The sequence below is a fragment of the Taudactylus pleione genome, unplaced genomic scaffold, assembly GCF_031769625.1.
Source record: "Taudactylus pleione unplaced genomic scaffold, aTauple2 ptg000019l, whole genome shotgun sequence".
Lineage (NCBI taxonomy): Eukaryota > Metazoa > Chordata > Amphibia > Anura > Myobatrachidae > Taudactylus > Taudactylus pleione.
Genome location: NW_028284421.1, coordinates 6,393,232 through 6,409,234, shown reverse-complemented (window position 1 = coordinate 6,409,234; position 16,003 = coordinate 6,393,232). Strand labels below are relative to the sequence as shown.

At 41.1% G+C, this 16,003-nt stretch overlaps 1 protein-coding gene across 1 annotated transcript in view; it reads right to left on the bottom strand.

Annotated features, from left to right (window-relative positions):
• The window catches only part of LOC148540302 (uncharacterized), a 181,211-nt gene that overhangs the window by 61,561 nt on the left and 103,647 nt on the right, over positions 1-16,003 (bottom strand). The window contains exon 5 of the mRNA XM_088443136.1: positions 4,853-4,972. Within this exon, the coding sequence (XP_088299262.1) occupies positions 4,853-4,972 (120 nt within the window). The remainder of the gene's footprint in view (positions 1-4,852; positions 4,973-16,003) is intronic.

Genomic DNA, 16,003 nt, shown 5'->3' with positions numbered 1-16,003 from the left:
TGTCAGTGAGTAGTCTTTATCATTGTGTGTGTGTCAGTGTGTAATCTTTGTCAGTATGTGTGTCAGTGTATATCCTTAGATTGTGTGTGTGTCAGTGTGTAGTCTTTGTCAGTGTGTGTGTCAGTGAGTCTGTGTGTAGTCTTTGTCAGTGTGTGTAATAATATAATATAATATATATATATATATATATATATATATAATATTTGTATGTTTCTAACTCAGTCAGCATAAAATAATGTGGTATATTACTGAGACCTCTTTGTGATTTAATTTCATTGTTATGTAAGGAAACATTTACTGGTTAATAAAAAATTTTTGCTTAAATTAGATGCTCATTGTTTCTGCTTCATGTTTGTCATTGTTCTTCGTGATTCTTAACTTGTCTCAGCAGCGAAAGTTTCATAGACTTGTTGTAACCTGTGACTACACCATAAAAAGGTCCATCTTACCTGGCGCACAGATTGTCCCATATTCTCTGTTCACATGATCTCAGTATCTTATTCTTAGAATGTGGTACTATACTGCATGTGGAATATATTTGACACCTAATGCATTTTTGCATTTATAACGTTGATGGCTGGTAAAGGCAAAGGCTATCCCTAAGCTTGCTGTGCAGTTTGTGCGCATATTATATATATATGTGTTTGTATGTATGTATATATATATATATATATATATATCTATATATATATATATATATATATATATATATATATATATATATAGCACAGGCTTGGCACTCTTCCACAACAGGTATACTGGTGGTGCCCTCCGCAATGAAATCAATACAGCATACAAGAGGCGGCGGCACTCTTCAAAAATCTAATAAAAAAGAATGGGTCTCAGACCATCACTAACGAATCATTATTGATGGTCTGAGACCCATTCTTTTTGATTATATTTTTGAAGAGTGCCGCCGCCTCTTGTATGCTGTGTATGTATGTATATATATATATATATATATATATATATATATTGGAAACCCTCCTTTCAAATCCTGCGTTTGCCACTGTCCAGAGACACCCACCGGCTGTGGCTCTAATCCGTTGCTGTGCGCAAAAAGTCGCACCATCAATCGGACATTGGCAGTACCATCTGACATTATAGCAGCCCTATGGTTACTCAGAATGTAAAACAGTACGTGTTCCGGTGTTAGTGTAACCCTGCACCCATATGTAGTTTATACTTACCTTAGGTTCAGCTGTAGAGCAGTGACTTTGTCAGGTTCCGTTGCATTACTTGGGCTGAGTCAAGTTCCGCAGAAGCATGATCGGAACACCAGCTTTCAGTGCAGTGCTGTGCACTGGAACTATCTTGTAGATCCCATCTTGTAGAACTATCACTGGAACGGGTACGGCATGGGATACCAGCGGTCAGAATCCCAATGCCGGCATCTGGACAGGGTTAGGATACCGATACCTGTCGGTCAGTATCCTAACCCCCATTTCCTGGTGCCTAACCCTAACCTCCCCCTACTGCCTAACATAACCTCCCTCTCCCCACGGCAGGATTCTGACAGGTGTCAGGATTCCAGTGCCAACATTCTGAGTGACGGAATCCCCGCAGTTGGTATTATAACCGCATCCCGCTGGAAATAACTTGAGCATCCCAAATCCATTGCTTCTTAACCTACAGTAACACTAAAAAGTTGCAAGTAACATGAGCAGCGACTCTGTTATGTCTTGGTGCGCCATCTACTGGATTGACATGTATACTGCAACTTCATGAGTCAAGATAAGCTGCCTGAATAGTGCATAATATATACTTGGATTTTCCTGCAAAATAGATCTTGAGATATATATCTATGTATCTATGTATTAATAAATGCATACATATATAACTGTTTTTTCTAATCAACATTTTTCTCGGAAAATATATTTGTAATGGGGTTATTGTAATGAAATTTCCACCAAATGTCAGCAACAACCCATGCAATCCATGTGTAATAATGTGAAATGACACAGGGAAAAAGTATTGAACACATGAAGAAAGGGAGGTGCAAAAAGGCATGGAAAGACAAGACACCAGCTGAAATCTATCAGTAATTAGAAAGCAATCCTGCCCCTTGTCAGTGCAAATTAATATAAGCTGGTTCAGTCCCAACTGATGGCCTATAAACAAGGTGTTTCAGTACCAAGGTGTCACAAAAGAAACATCTCATGATGGGTAAAAGCAAAGAGCTCTCTCAAGACACTTCGCAACCTTATTGTTGCAAAACATACTGATGGTATTGGTTACAGTAGAATTTCTGAATGTTCCAGTGAGCACTGTTGGGGCCATAATCTGAAAGTGGAAAGAACATAATTTCACCGAAAAACCGGCCACTACCAGGTGCTCCTCGCAAGATTTCTGACAGAGGAGTGAAAAGAATTATCAGAAGAGTTGTCCAAGAGCCAAGGATCACTTGTGGAGAGCTTCAGAAACACCTGGAATTAGGAGGTACAATTGTTTCAAAGAAAACATTAAGTAATGCACTCAACCATGGCCTGTGTGCACGCTCACCAGGAAAGACTCCATTGCTGAAGAAAAAGCATGTTAAAGCTTGTTTAAAGTTTGCTGCACAACATTTGGACAAGCCTGTGAAATACTGGGAAAGTATAGTCTGGTCAGATAAGACCAAAATTGAACTCTTTGGATGCCATAATACACACAACGTTTGGAGGAGAAATGGCACTGCACATCACCCCAAAAACACCATACCAACAGTGAAGTTTGGAGGTGGGAACATCATGATGTGGGACTATTTTTCAGCATACGGTACTGGCATACTTCATATGATTGACGGAAGGATAAATGTAAAAATGTACCAAGACATTCTTGATAAAAATCTGCTGCCATCTACCAGGATACTGAAGATAAAACGAGGGTGGACATTTCACCAAGACAATGATCCCTAAAACACAGCCAAGGACACTCTCAATTGGTTTCAGAGAAAGAAAATAAAGCTGCTAGAATGGCCCAGCTAATCACCTGACTTGAATCCAATTGAAAATATATGGAAAGAACTAAAGATCAGAGTTCATCGAAGAGGCCCACGAAACCTTCAAGATTTGAAGACTGTTTATGTGGAAAAATGGGCCAAAATCACACCTGGGCAATGCATGCGCCTAGTTTCTCCATACAGGAGGCGTCTTGAAGCTGTCATTACCAACAAAGGCTTTTGTACGACGTATTAAATACATTTCAGTAAGCGTGTTCAATACTTTTTTCCTGTGTAATTTCACATTTTTGCACATAACTTAATTTATGAACTTCTATGGTTTGATTTCTTTGCATGCGTGGATTGCATGGGTTGCAGTGGCAAACGCAGGATTTCTAGAGGGGGGTTTCCAAATGCATGATTTTAGAGCGAGTGTGGCCAGTCAATGAAGACAGTAGAATTAGCACTTAACCAGCTTTAATATGCGTCATACAAAGTATATTGTGTGTTATAATTCCAGCATATAATGGACCAGCGATCACAGTAAGCCATTAGATGAGTCAGTAGGCCTTCCTGCCTGAGCTGAATGTTTTTATTTTAGATGAGGGCACCATTCCAGAGCATTGGAGCAAGTCTGGGAGCTTGAGGGAGCAGCAGAAGAACCTAGCATTGCCCTGGACATATATGTACATATTGGGCTCTATAGCAGCACATCCCTAACAGTGCATGTTTTCCAGATCTCCTAATTGGTGCACAGGTTATTTATTACTGACTGATACAAGTCCAATGGTCCAGCACTACAATTAAAGTTTTTAAGTGGCCCTCATGCCCTCCGTGAATGATGAATAACCAGCAAAAATGGGCCTTAATTAATGTTGTATGTATTACCTTGACAAAAGGATGACTTAGCCCTGAAACGTTGGACATAAAATATTGTATTTGTTCAAGACCCTCAGAGCTGCTGTACTTTCTTTTTTGCTGGCTATATATATATATATATATATATATATATAATATACGAAATCAGCGGCACTCAGAGACTAAAGATACATTTTAATGTGATCCCTCACATTACACCAACGTTTTGGGGCTTCACACGCCCCTTTGTCAAGGTAGATTGAAATATTTATATATATTATAGTCATTTTGGACTTGAGGAGCCTGTGCAAATTCTTCATAGTTCATAAACAGTCCTTAAAAGTATATTTGTCCCCAAAAATTTTAATTTATATACATCTAGTCATTTCTGTTTTTTCCTTTATTGCTCCTCTCCCTGATGTCGCATTGAGATGATACATACTCCAGTTTCTTCTTATATGACTAAGCTATACAATATTAAAAACTGAATCCAAATACATCCCATAGTTTTTGCGTGATGCCGGAACGAACAGAAAGACAAACAAAAATTTTGAAAAACAAAACATTTTATCTCCATAGTTCATACACAGTTCCAAAAAAATGTCTATCTACAGACACAACCATTACAACTTTATTATAAGTATAGATCATTATAGGGACATATATTCTGTGTGAGATTCAATATAAAGGCATGTCATAGAGGAATTTTCCCCTAAGTCATTGCACAATGCTCGAGTTTTGCATCCAAGCAATGGGAAGTAGACTGGTAAGTAGATACTGCCAGTTAGGTATATTATTTCTAAGGCCTGTTCATGCTCACTTTGCCAGTATGAAAACATTGCACAGCACTGAAAATGTTCCTGCGGTCGCCCATAATTTATAGTTCTGGATTATTCATCTTTGCCTTCCCTTTTGAACTAATACATTTTGATAACACAAGTGTAATTGAAAGGCAGCTACATAATAAAGCTGTGCACTTGTAATGATGGCATCACAAATACAATTGGCAATAGAATTAATTGGATTCATAATAATGCCACATTTTTATTAGGCTTTTTTCCAACATAAACTTACATCTGGTCTTGTACTGGAAATGTTTCCATTTAAAGCCGCATGATGTTGTTGAATTACTTTATACTCAATGACATCTGTGAGTTTTGCTAAAATTCTTTCTCTTGGGGCATCAGTTGTTTCCTACAAAGGTAAAAAAGAGAAATCGGCATAAACTACATTAAATAGTTTTATATCATCAATTATATAGAAACTGTGGAGGCCATTTACGAAGCACGCCGAATGCACAGTGCAGTTCCCCTTTGCTTTATTCCGGTGTGCCCAGTACACAATGGCCTGTTTTACTTTCTGCTCTCAGGAAATGCCTCCAAGCAAAGACGGGTCCAAAGCTGTTTATGCATTGTGGAATAGCGATTTTTGCACTTTGTAAATAAACTCACGAGAGTCATATTTAATTCAGCAGTGGTTTAATAAACGGTCCCTTGTTCTTGGGTATTGCTCAAGCTATGGACACCAGCTACACATAAATCTTTACATACTTGATCAACTACCAGAAATAATCCTTTACTTATTTATTTATTACCAGTTATTTATATAGCGCACACATATTCCGCAGCGCTTTACAGAGAATATTTGTCCATTCACATCAGTCCCTGTCCCAGTGGAGCTTACAATCTATGTTCCCTACCACATGCACACACACTTACACACAGGGTTAATTTTTGTTGGGACCCAATTAACCTACCAGTATATTTTTGGAGTGTAGGAGGAAACCGGAGCACCCGGAGGAAATCCACGCAAGCACAGGGAGAATATACAAACTCCACACAGTTAGGGTTGTAGTGGGTATCGAACCCATGACCTCAGTGCCGTGAGGCAGTAATGCTAACTATTACACCGTCTGTATGCCTACTATACCCTAGACCATTTTTTATTTTATCTATCAGCAAGACAAGCATTTTGTTTATTACAGCAACATTGGGAAAGGAATCTGAAGATGCTGAGGGGCCGGGTGGTCCCTCTGAGACTGACAGCTGTTGTCCTGAGGGTGTTTCTGACTGGTCTCCTAAGATGCGACCATGTCAGGGAAAGCCCAGCCTGGCATGGTCGTATATGATGCGACCACACCAGGCAGGTGTGCTTTTCCTTTCCTGCAAAAGTTGAATTGTTAGGTATTAAAGTACAGATAGGTGACATGAACTCCAGGATTTCACCTTTGGCAGAGGATTCAACGGTACAGTACAGTAGGTCTTATACCAGGATATTGTTTTATATATATATATATATATATATATATATATATATATATATATATAATATATATATTACTGTCATGTTTGTTTTGTATGTTATTGTCACTCATCACACTTCAATACTGTGATATGATCCTGGGTATTAGTATGTGTGTGTATATGTATGTATAAATATATATATATATATATATATATATATATATATATATATATATATATATATATACTGTGTGTTCTATCTTTCCACTCAAACTCTTATTGTAACGCGCCAAAAACCGTGATCCCGATTCTATGGAAATCCACTTCAGCTCCTTCTATTAGAGATTGGTTCAAGACGATGGATTATTACATGGACATGAACAATATTATTTTTTTTTCATTGGGTAATCCTACGGATTTTACTGCCACCTGTTTATCGTGGCTGGAATTCAAGGAATACCCTATTTATGCCGCCTATTTGGGTCTAACAATAACACCTCCACCCTCCTCTTAGCCTTCTCACTAAGCTGTTGGTCCGCCAGATATGAAACCAGTTTGCCAGCTTCCTAGAGGTGTGGTCTCTCAATTTTCTAAACCTCCTTCCATTTGTTTCTTTATCCCTCGGACATTCCTTACCCTTCTTCCCTCCCTTTCTATATAATTTTTATTTGTGTCCTTGTTATCTCTTTTATATTATAGTTGTATGATTTGGAATAGATCCATAGTACTAAGACCAAATACACAATTGTAATGTGATCATATTTTCTTTATTATCCCAATGTAGAAGACTGTTTATCTTATGCAATGTATCGTAAAGTTCTCACTCCTAGAACTTATCATTATTTGTATATGATTCCGAATATGTATGACCCCCCTTTTTTTTTCTCAATAAGATATAAAAAAAAGACTTACTGTACCAGCCGACTTCTCTCTGCCAACAACCGCCTCCTCTCCACTGCCCCCAGTGACCACCCTTACCTCCAGGACTTCTCTCATGCCACTCCCAAGTAAGTACCAGTACAATTTATTTCATAGAAAAAAAAGCACTGGTTTTCACTACTGTTTTTCAACTCCCGTAAAGAGGATAAATTACACATACCCACCATTAAAATATTCATAATTATACTTCAACCTCTTAAAACAATGTTATAGAAGGCATTAGAAATATGTCTTAAATTTATTTTAAAGTACATTTCCTGTTCATTATGGCCATTCAGTGAATACATGTTATCACTGCAAAAGTGACTCAGACTGGGTTTCTATTATGCATGCCCTTGTGAGGAATTCCTAGCTGATAAATCCCAGTAAATCTCAGGGATACAATTGCCAGACAGCTGATAATTACTATGTAGTTAGCCTCTCATCTCCGAGTGGCCAAGTTAAGTGGCACCACTGTGATTGTCTTCATTTCCCTGCTACATGACTGCTTGATTAGGCCTATCTTCAGACAGTATCCCAAACATTGTGCACACACTGATGCTTTTAATTCATTGCAATCCTATTAAGTATGATTTATCTGCAATGACAATGAGGATTGTTAGCTGTGTAGGATAATTCCCACCACAGCAGGCCTGTTATCATCCAGATAAGGAGCTGAAGTCTACAAATCTATTGTCAACTGTGTTTTGGTATGAAGAATACGGTGTCTTATAACTGGTAATCATGTTTTTGAGATAATCCTAACAGTGGTGGAATGAAATAAGCTATCTTGATGAAATATTTATAATATGCACAGTACAAGTATTTGAAGCGTTATTCTCTTCTATGTTGTTTTATCTACATTTCTTGGCACATTTTATCTTTCACTAAATATATCAAGGAAATATTAAATGAGAACTTGAATAGCACCCCAATGCCAAGTACTATAGTTCATTATTATTTATCATAGGTGCAAAACAAAATGAGAAGTTCTTCTAGGTCCTGATTCAGATGGACACAGATGCGATTTTCACAAAACTGAGACACCCACTTGCAGCGTCTTTATCGGTCACACCTCCGAAACTTGCATAAGCCCTATGGCAGGAACAGTGTCTCTGTCTGTGTATGGCCTCCTGTGCTAATGGCTGTGCGTCTTTGGACACAGTCACTTTCATGCCACACACCCGAGTAGGCTTTGCCACCCCGTTACCTCTCAGTATGCCCACTAAAAATCGCAGACCCTGGGTCTCTGAGCTCTGACAATTGGGGAGCATGCGCTGTGCGACTCAGCCACATGCACAGATTTAAAATATTGGTCAACTGCATGCGGCAACCATACTGCTTCCAACTCAGAATCCGTCTCCTAGTGTATCGCTGGCCAAAGACACAGCAGCCACTTTATAATGATTGGGCTTATGTACAATTAGATACATCTTCAATTATGAACTACACCAGTGGTTCCCAAACTTTCTTCAGTTCGAGGAACTTTTAGAGCCTCCATCAAGACACCCCTAAGCCAAAATAATTACAGAGCAGTCACTATGTTTAAGTAGTTGGGTCAAAATAACATAATAATAAGTATTTAGGTCTGGACATGCAAAAATAATACACATAACTCCAAGGAAAAGGAATATTTTATATCTATGTCTGTCCCTTTGCCCCCTCCATGTCTCTCCCTTTGCCCCCTCCATATCTCTCCATTTGCCCCCTCCATATCTCTCCATTTGCCCCTCTCCATGTTTCTCTTATGTGATACCCCAGAAACTGGGCGTACCACTTATGCTAAATATAATGTAATGTATATGCATGCAGCTCTGGTGACAGTGGACATTGAGGGCAACTGCAGAAGCTGGCATGCAGGAAGAAATGGCAGTTGACCTAAAATGACAGTTGATTGCTCTAGCTCACGTTCCCGGCAGGAAGCATCCGGGACATGGATAGAGAAGAAGAAAAAGGGAGACGCACCGGCCGTTGAACAGTGCTGAGGCAGCGTTTGGCCTGGTGAGAGCTGCGCTTGGTGACTTAGTGGAACGGCGGTGGTCTGTGCTGAACTGCCGGTAACAGAGCTGGGAGAGGGTGCCCAGTGAGACCTGCTGCCTTCTGGACAACAGTCAGGAGGACATGGAGCCGGACTAGAGGGACCAGCCATCCTCAGACAACCTGCGGGGAAAGAGGTGGTCTAGAGGTGGAACAGTAAAAGGAGGAGCTGATTGGAAGGGGTGGTGATTTCCCTGTGAAGAGACTTCCATCTCCAGATAACCAGCTTCAGGAGAGGTCTGAAAATGTATTATTATTATTTATTACCAGTTATTTATATAGCACACACATATTCTGCAGCGGTTATTTATATAGCACATACATATTTTCCCAGCTGTCAGATTTCAATGTGACACATTGCTACCTATTCAAGTGATCCTGCATTTCCGCACATTACAGTGCTCCTTATTGCCAATGCAACTGTACCCCTCCTTAAGGAAACTAAGAGACTAGGAGCAGCCACAGTAATTATTCGTTAATAAGTGATTGTCTTCAGCCTGCTTGTTGCCTTAATCAGTTGATAACTGCCAGACCCAGCAGACAGACTTTCAGTACAACTGTATTATAAAATATAACTTTTATTATATTGTAATTAACATGTTTACATTAAATCATATCTGAAATAGATTCAAATTAAAATAGCGAAATATACTGTATGTGACATAATAAGTGAGAAAGTGCAGATAAATATAAATGTGTATATTAGAATACACTGTATGCCTGTATTTGGTCTTCTTATTCTAAATATAGATCTGACAGAGCGCTCGCTCTGAATCAGGGCCGTCCTTCTTCATTTGTAGAGCGGCCTCCTGGCAGCTCATATAGCTGTGGGTGACCACCCACAGCTATAGCGAGCGGCCAGGAAGATGGTCGTGATGGTCAAGACCATCGCGACCATCGGGCTTGCAACGAGACCCTTGTGGTAGGATCTCGTTGCCGCAAGCCCTGGAGTGCTTTTGGCTCTATCAGAGCCGAAAGCACTCCCACTGACATCACTTGTGATGTCAGTGGGGCCGGCCCCAGATGGTAGGCGTTCCCATGGGAACGCCTCCTTCTGGCCAGCCACACCCCTGGCACGCCCACCAAAGGGGGCGTGCTGTCACTCACCATCGACAGCACGCCCCCTTTGTAGCGAGACCCATAGCGACGGCTTGCCCGTCGCTATCCGGGTCTCGCGCATGCGCACGACGGAGTCGGGTCCGTTGTGTGCATGTGCACTGGGCCAACATCGACCCGCTTGCGAGCGCTCAGCAGGTCTGAATTAGGCCCTAAGTCCCTCACCTTAATTTATGTGAGAAAAAAAAACATTTATCAATTATAAGATATATGTGGGTTTATAGCAGTTGTGTTAATTTATATATATATATATATATATATACAGATTCTTTTATTATCTGTGTCTATAAAGACTTGCATACAAAATCTAGATACAAAATTATCTTGCGCAATGTGTTTTGCAACAAATGTAACTATCAATCTTCCCTTAGTAATGTCCATACAGCCCACTATCTTTTATATGAGGATTTGACCTCTTTGTTGCCTAATTATGTATCCATGTGTTATACAGTATGTCAGGATGCAAATATATTTTCAATAATACATAGATATCCAGCTACATTGATACACTAATATAGCTTTTAATTGTTTAAGGATAGATTAAACTTGCCGGTCTATTTGTTCTTTCTCAACATTAAATGACAAGCAATAAATGCTTGTCATTTAATATTGAGAAAGAACAAATAAACAAATATAATGGCATCCTGACATTGAGATTGTAGACCCCACGTAAATCAAGCTTTGAAAAGATAGCGGCACCCTTGACTCGGTCGAACAATTCTATGATAAGTGGTAACAGGTATCGATTCTTTATGGTGATATCATTCAACCCTCTATAATCAATACAAGGTCGGAAACCCACATCCTTCTTGGATACAAAGCAAAATCCGGCATTGGCAGGAGACGTGATGGGCGGATGAGTTCCTTACTCAGGTTCTCCTGGTTATACTGTGACATGGCTTTGGTTTGGGTAACGGTAGGGGGTAGATACGACCTCGAGGAGGGGATTTGCCCGGCATCAGATCGATTGGACAGTCCCAGTCCCAGTGTGGATGTAAGATATTAGCCTTGTTTTCAGAAAACACATCCGAGATAGATCTATATGCATTAGGAATTTGCAGGTCTTCTGATGTCTGAATTTTCCTTATAGGTTTAATAATCGGCAGACAAGACTTCTGGCAAGCATCACCCCAGGACTGGACTTGCATGGAGTTCCAATTGATTTTGGGATTGTGTTTGGGTATAATCAAAAAACGGATGATCAGCCTGTCAGCACTTAAGGCCGCTTGCCCGCATCCTCTCACAGGTTGTGATACTGTCGTGCATTGGCGGCCGTATCGCCACACACACTCTGGGGGCAATCCATTTCTGGCAGTTAGCAGCCACTCGTGTTGGTGATTGATGGATGGCCGGAAGTTTCCACCAATCAGGGAGCTGAAAATATGCAATGACAGTGCATGGAAACATGAGAGGAGAGAACACAGTGTCAGACAGCGTCGGGGACAAAGCAGGAGGACCAAGCAGGAGTCAGGCTGGTGGGGAGCAGCTGGGTGACTAAAGGGGAGCCAGTGGGAATGCTAGAAGCATGGACGAACAGGTGATGAGGACTGTGAATGGACAAGCAGCACAGCAATAGAACACACAGGTAATAATGGGACACTGACATTTAGGTGTTTTCCAGCCCTACATGAGTTTAGGACACTGGCCCTCAGCATTAGAGGCCCTGCCCGCACTCACAGAGCAGCACTGAGTGAGGCTGTATGGGTCAGACACTGATAACATCAGAGAGCATGAGTGACTGCCTGTCTTACTGGGTTGTTCCAGAATCATCCGAACCAAATCATTTTGAATGAGGAAATTTTGGGGTTTTCTGCGCATGTGCCAAGGTACCTGTGCGATGCCACTCACAGTGAGGTCTCCTTCACAAAGTGATCGTCAGTCAGGGACCGTTTGGAGCGTCAAAGCGTGCGTCTGTGATCCCGTATGCAGATAAAGTGATTCCGACGGCTCAGTCCAGGTGACCATTCTGTGTGACGATAGGGTTACTCAGACGGACGATTAAATCGAATGATCTGCAACGGCTACAGCATTAGCATATTTCTGTGTAGCAGCTGCAAATGCATTAGCGTACATATCTGAATCGGTCAGCAGTAGGTCTCTGTGTACTATAAAGGTGAAGCACTATAAACAGCATTACACAATGCCAGTCTGATTATTACTTTTTAGGGGGTTACCAGCTTTTTAGTAATTATTTCTGATTTTTTTTTGCGTGTGAAACAAGGCGGCAATAACAGAAAAACTCATATATAAGCCTTGTCATTACCCATAATGAGCATTCCACCTTGTCACGTCACCCCCTAGCATGTGAGCAAAAGCAGGGTACTGTAGGTCAGTGATTTCACTATTACACGAAAAGCAGAAAACCTCTCTACCTTTAATAGGTTCAAAAGAAACCTATGGCTATTGGGGCCCCGCATAACTGCTTACAGAGGCGTGCTGGGTCAGATGGAAGGGTGCCATCTATACTTGTCAGGGCCGCTTGCATGTATTTGCCCCCGAGGCTAAAAGTAGTCTGCCAGCCCCTGGTGCCAAGTACCCTTTCACAGTATATACAGACCATAGAAACTTGCTGTTTCAAAGAATATACAATGTACAGTATCAGTTCTCGGTTGGTTCGCTGGGCCATATTCTTTGCCCGCTTCAGCTTCACACTGACTTATCTTTCGGGATCCCTCAATCAAAGGGCTGATGCCCTCTCATGCTCCTTCGCTCCTGACAACAATATGGAAGTCCTCTGAGAAACACCAGTCCTCGGCTCCAGAGTCTTTGCCAGCATTCAAGTGCAACCTCCCCCTGGGAGAACCTTTGTGGCTCTGGAATTATGAAATCAACTACTGTCCTGGGCTCATGCATCCCACTTCTCAGGCCATATAGGTAGCCGCAAGATGTTGGAATTTCTGCAGCGCTCTTATTGGTGGCCTGCAATGAAAACAGAGGTGGTTGAGTTCATTGCTTCTTGCACCCAGTGTGCCCAACACAAGACCCCTAGACAAGCTCCTGCTGGAGACCTGGTGCCTCTTCCCATTCCAACCTGCCCATGGACACATCTATCCAAGGACTTCGTGACAGACTTGCTGGGTTCCAATGGATATACCACCATCTGGGTGGTAGTCGACTGTTTTTTCAAGATATTCCATTATATTTCACTTAAAAAGCTACCTTCTGCTTCTGATTTGGCTCATCTGTTTGTACTTCACATTTTCCGCCTGCATGGACTCCCCACTGAGATAGTATCAGATCGTGGGGTTCAGTTTGTGGCGAAGTTTTGGAGAGTGCTCTGTTCCGTCTTGCAAGTCAAATTAAACTCCACAGCCTACCATCCTCAAAGCAATGGATCTACAGAAAGGGTGAATCAAGACCTAGAGACTTTTCTGAGAATTTACATGTCATCCTCCCAGGATAATTGGTCAGAGTCTCTTCCGTGGGCTGAGTTTGCACATAATTCCTCGTGTCACTCGTCTTCTGGTCAGTCACCATTTTATAACGTCTATGGTCTCAATCCAAGGGTTCCTGAATTTAAAAACTTGCGAGTCTATGACATCCCTGCTGTTGACTCTGCCCTACAGAGGTTTGCCCAAGTTCATGCTACCCTCCTCCAGACCTCTCAGCAATACAAAAGGGGTGCAGTTAAAAAGCACAGAACTGTTCCAAGAATGCAAGTAGGGGATCAGGTCTGGCTGTCTACTTGCAACCTATGCGTCAGAGTTCCATCTATGAAATTTGCACCTCGATTTATTAGCCCATTCTCCATCATCGAGGACATCAATCCAGTGGCTTACAAACTGCAGCTTCCTTCCTACCTCAGGATCCCTAATTCCTTCCATATTTCCCTACTGAAATCCCTTCTTCTTAAAAAGTTTCTCAAAGTCCTGCCGTCACCTTCTAAAGTTCTTACCGAGAAGGGGGTGGAGTTTGAGGTAAAACAAATCCTAGACTCTCATATGCGATATGGACACTTACAATATTTGCTGGACTGGAAGGTTTACAGTCCTGAGAAGCGCTGTTGGATCAAAGTTGAGGATGTCCATGCTCCTAGTCTCATCCGCAAGTTCCATACCTCCAACCCAGAGAAGCCTGGGAAGTGTGCAGAGGCCACCCATAGAGGAGAGGGTACTGTCACAACCAAAGTATCCTTACCTGCTAGCTCGTGGTCTCTGCCTGTGTGAGCACTCTGGTGCAGTCCTACCAGTGGGCGTGCTGGTTCCTGGAGGTTGGAGTGAGGAGGTCCCAGGGGAACAGGCCATGCTGGTACAGGTAAGACTGGCAGCTTCTCCGTGCTGCAGACTGCTGGGCACCGCCATCTTGGTTTTGGGCATGTGACCTGAATGGGTCAATCAGGTTGGAGCTTCTGCATGTGATGCTCAGCTGTCTATCTTGCACCTTCCCACGGTACTTAAGGGTGTTAAGCACACCCTCTAGTTGCCAGTGCAACGTGTTCTCAGCCTTGCTGTGTGAGAGTTCTCTGTGCTCCCTAGCCTTGGTATATTCCAGTCTCAGCAGTGTCTCGCTTGCTTCCTGTCAGCATTCCAGGCAGTTCCCAGGATTCCTGTACCTATCAGCTATACCCCACATCTCACCCTCCACTTGTGACTGACCAGCCTCACGCACTTATAACCCACTGCAGTTTACAGACCTCTGATCCTCAGCATACCTCTATTGGATTTTTTTTTCTCTGTCAGTTCCTTACCAGACACCTGGTTCTCTGCCTCACATCAATTGGATTAATTTCATTACCAGACACTTGCTTCTCTGCCTCACATCAGTTGGATTTCTTTATTATCAGACACTAGTTTCTCAGTTCCACAACAATTGGACGTTATTTCTCTGCCAGACATTTATCCTCAGTTCACCCATGGACTTTTGTTACAGTATTTATATATTTGTTTTATCCCATTAAACCAGCTGCATTTCAGTTTAACAAAACCATTCCTGCCTCGACTCCTGATTCCATCCCGGGTCCAATACCCCCCAGGTCCTGACACATATTAAATTATGGTTAATATGAGCATTTATTCACAATGCTTAATGGATACACAAATGTTTCAATCGGTCTGGACTAATATGTAATTTGTAACACTTAACCTCATGTATCAAAGTCCTATTTCCCCATAGATTGTAAGCTTGCTAGCAAGACCTCTTAGGTACCTATCTATCTGTTTTTACACTGTTTAATTTTATTACAGTGTTCCCAATTGTAAAACTCAATTGAATGTGCTGGCACTATATAAATAAATCTTGATAAATAAACTAATATGATATCAATATGACACACAGTAATATTATGCACAATAGTTTATTTCAAATAATCAACTTATGCAATTGTTTATCACTGTGGCTGAAGAATGCTACAAATGTGGATCAAAACTAATCAGATTGGTCTCCAGGTCAAATGTACCATTTTTTTCTGTCAGACAGAACATTTTATAGTTGAAGCAGCCCCCATGTTTTAATTCTTATCCCCCACTATGTCACTTCTGAATGTCAGTGTAAATACAAATGAGGGTTTTATAACCTTTCAAATTATCTCCTCATTTAGATTCTTAATGAGAATATTTTTTCATAGTGCCCTACCAATATAATATTACACGTAAATATCAAGTCATAAAATACTTGCTCTTTATAGACCGAACATGACCGGTAATTATTATATTAACCAACCACATTGTACACGTAAATATCAGGTCATAAAATACTTGCTCTTTATAGACCGAACATGACCGGTAATTATTATATTAACCAACCACATTGTACACGTAAATATCAGGTCATAAATTACTTGCTCTTTATAGACCAAACATGACCGGTAATTATTATATTAACCAACCACATTGTACATGTAAATATCAGGTCATAAATAACTTGCTCTTTATAGACCACACATGACCAGTAATTATTATTTTAACCAACCGCA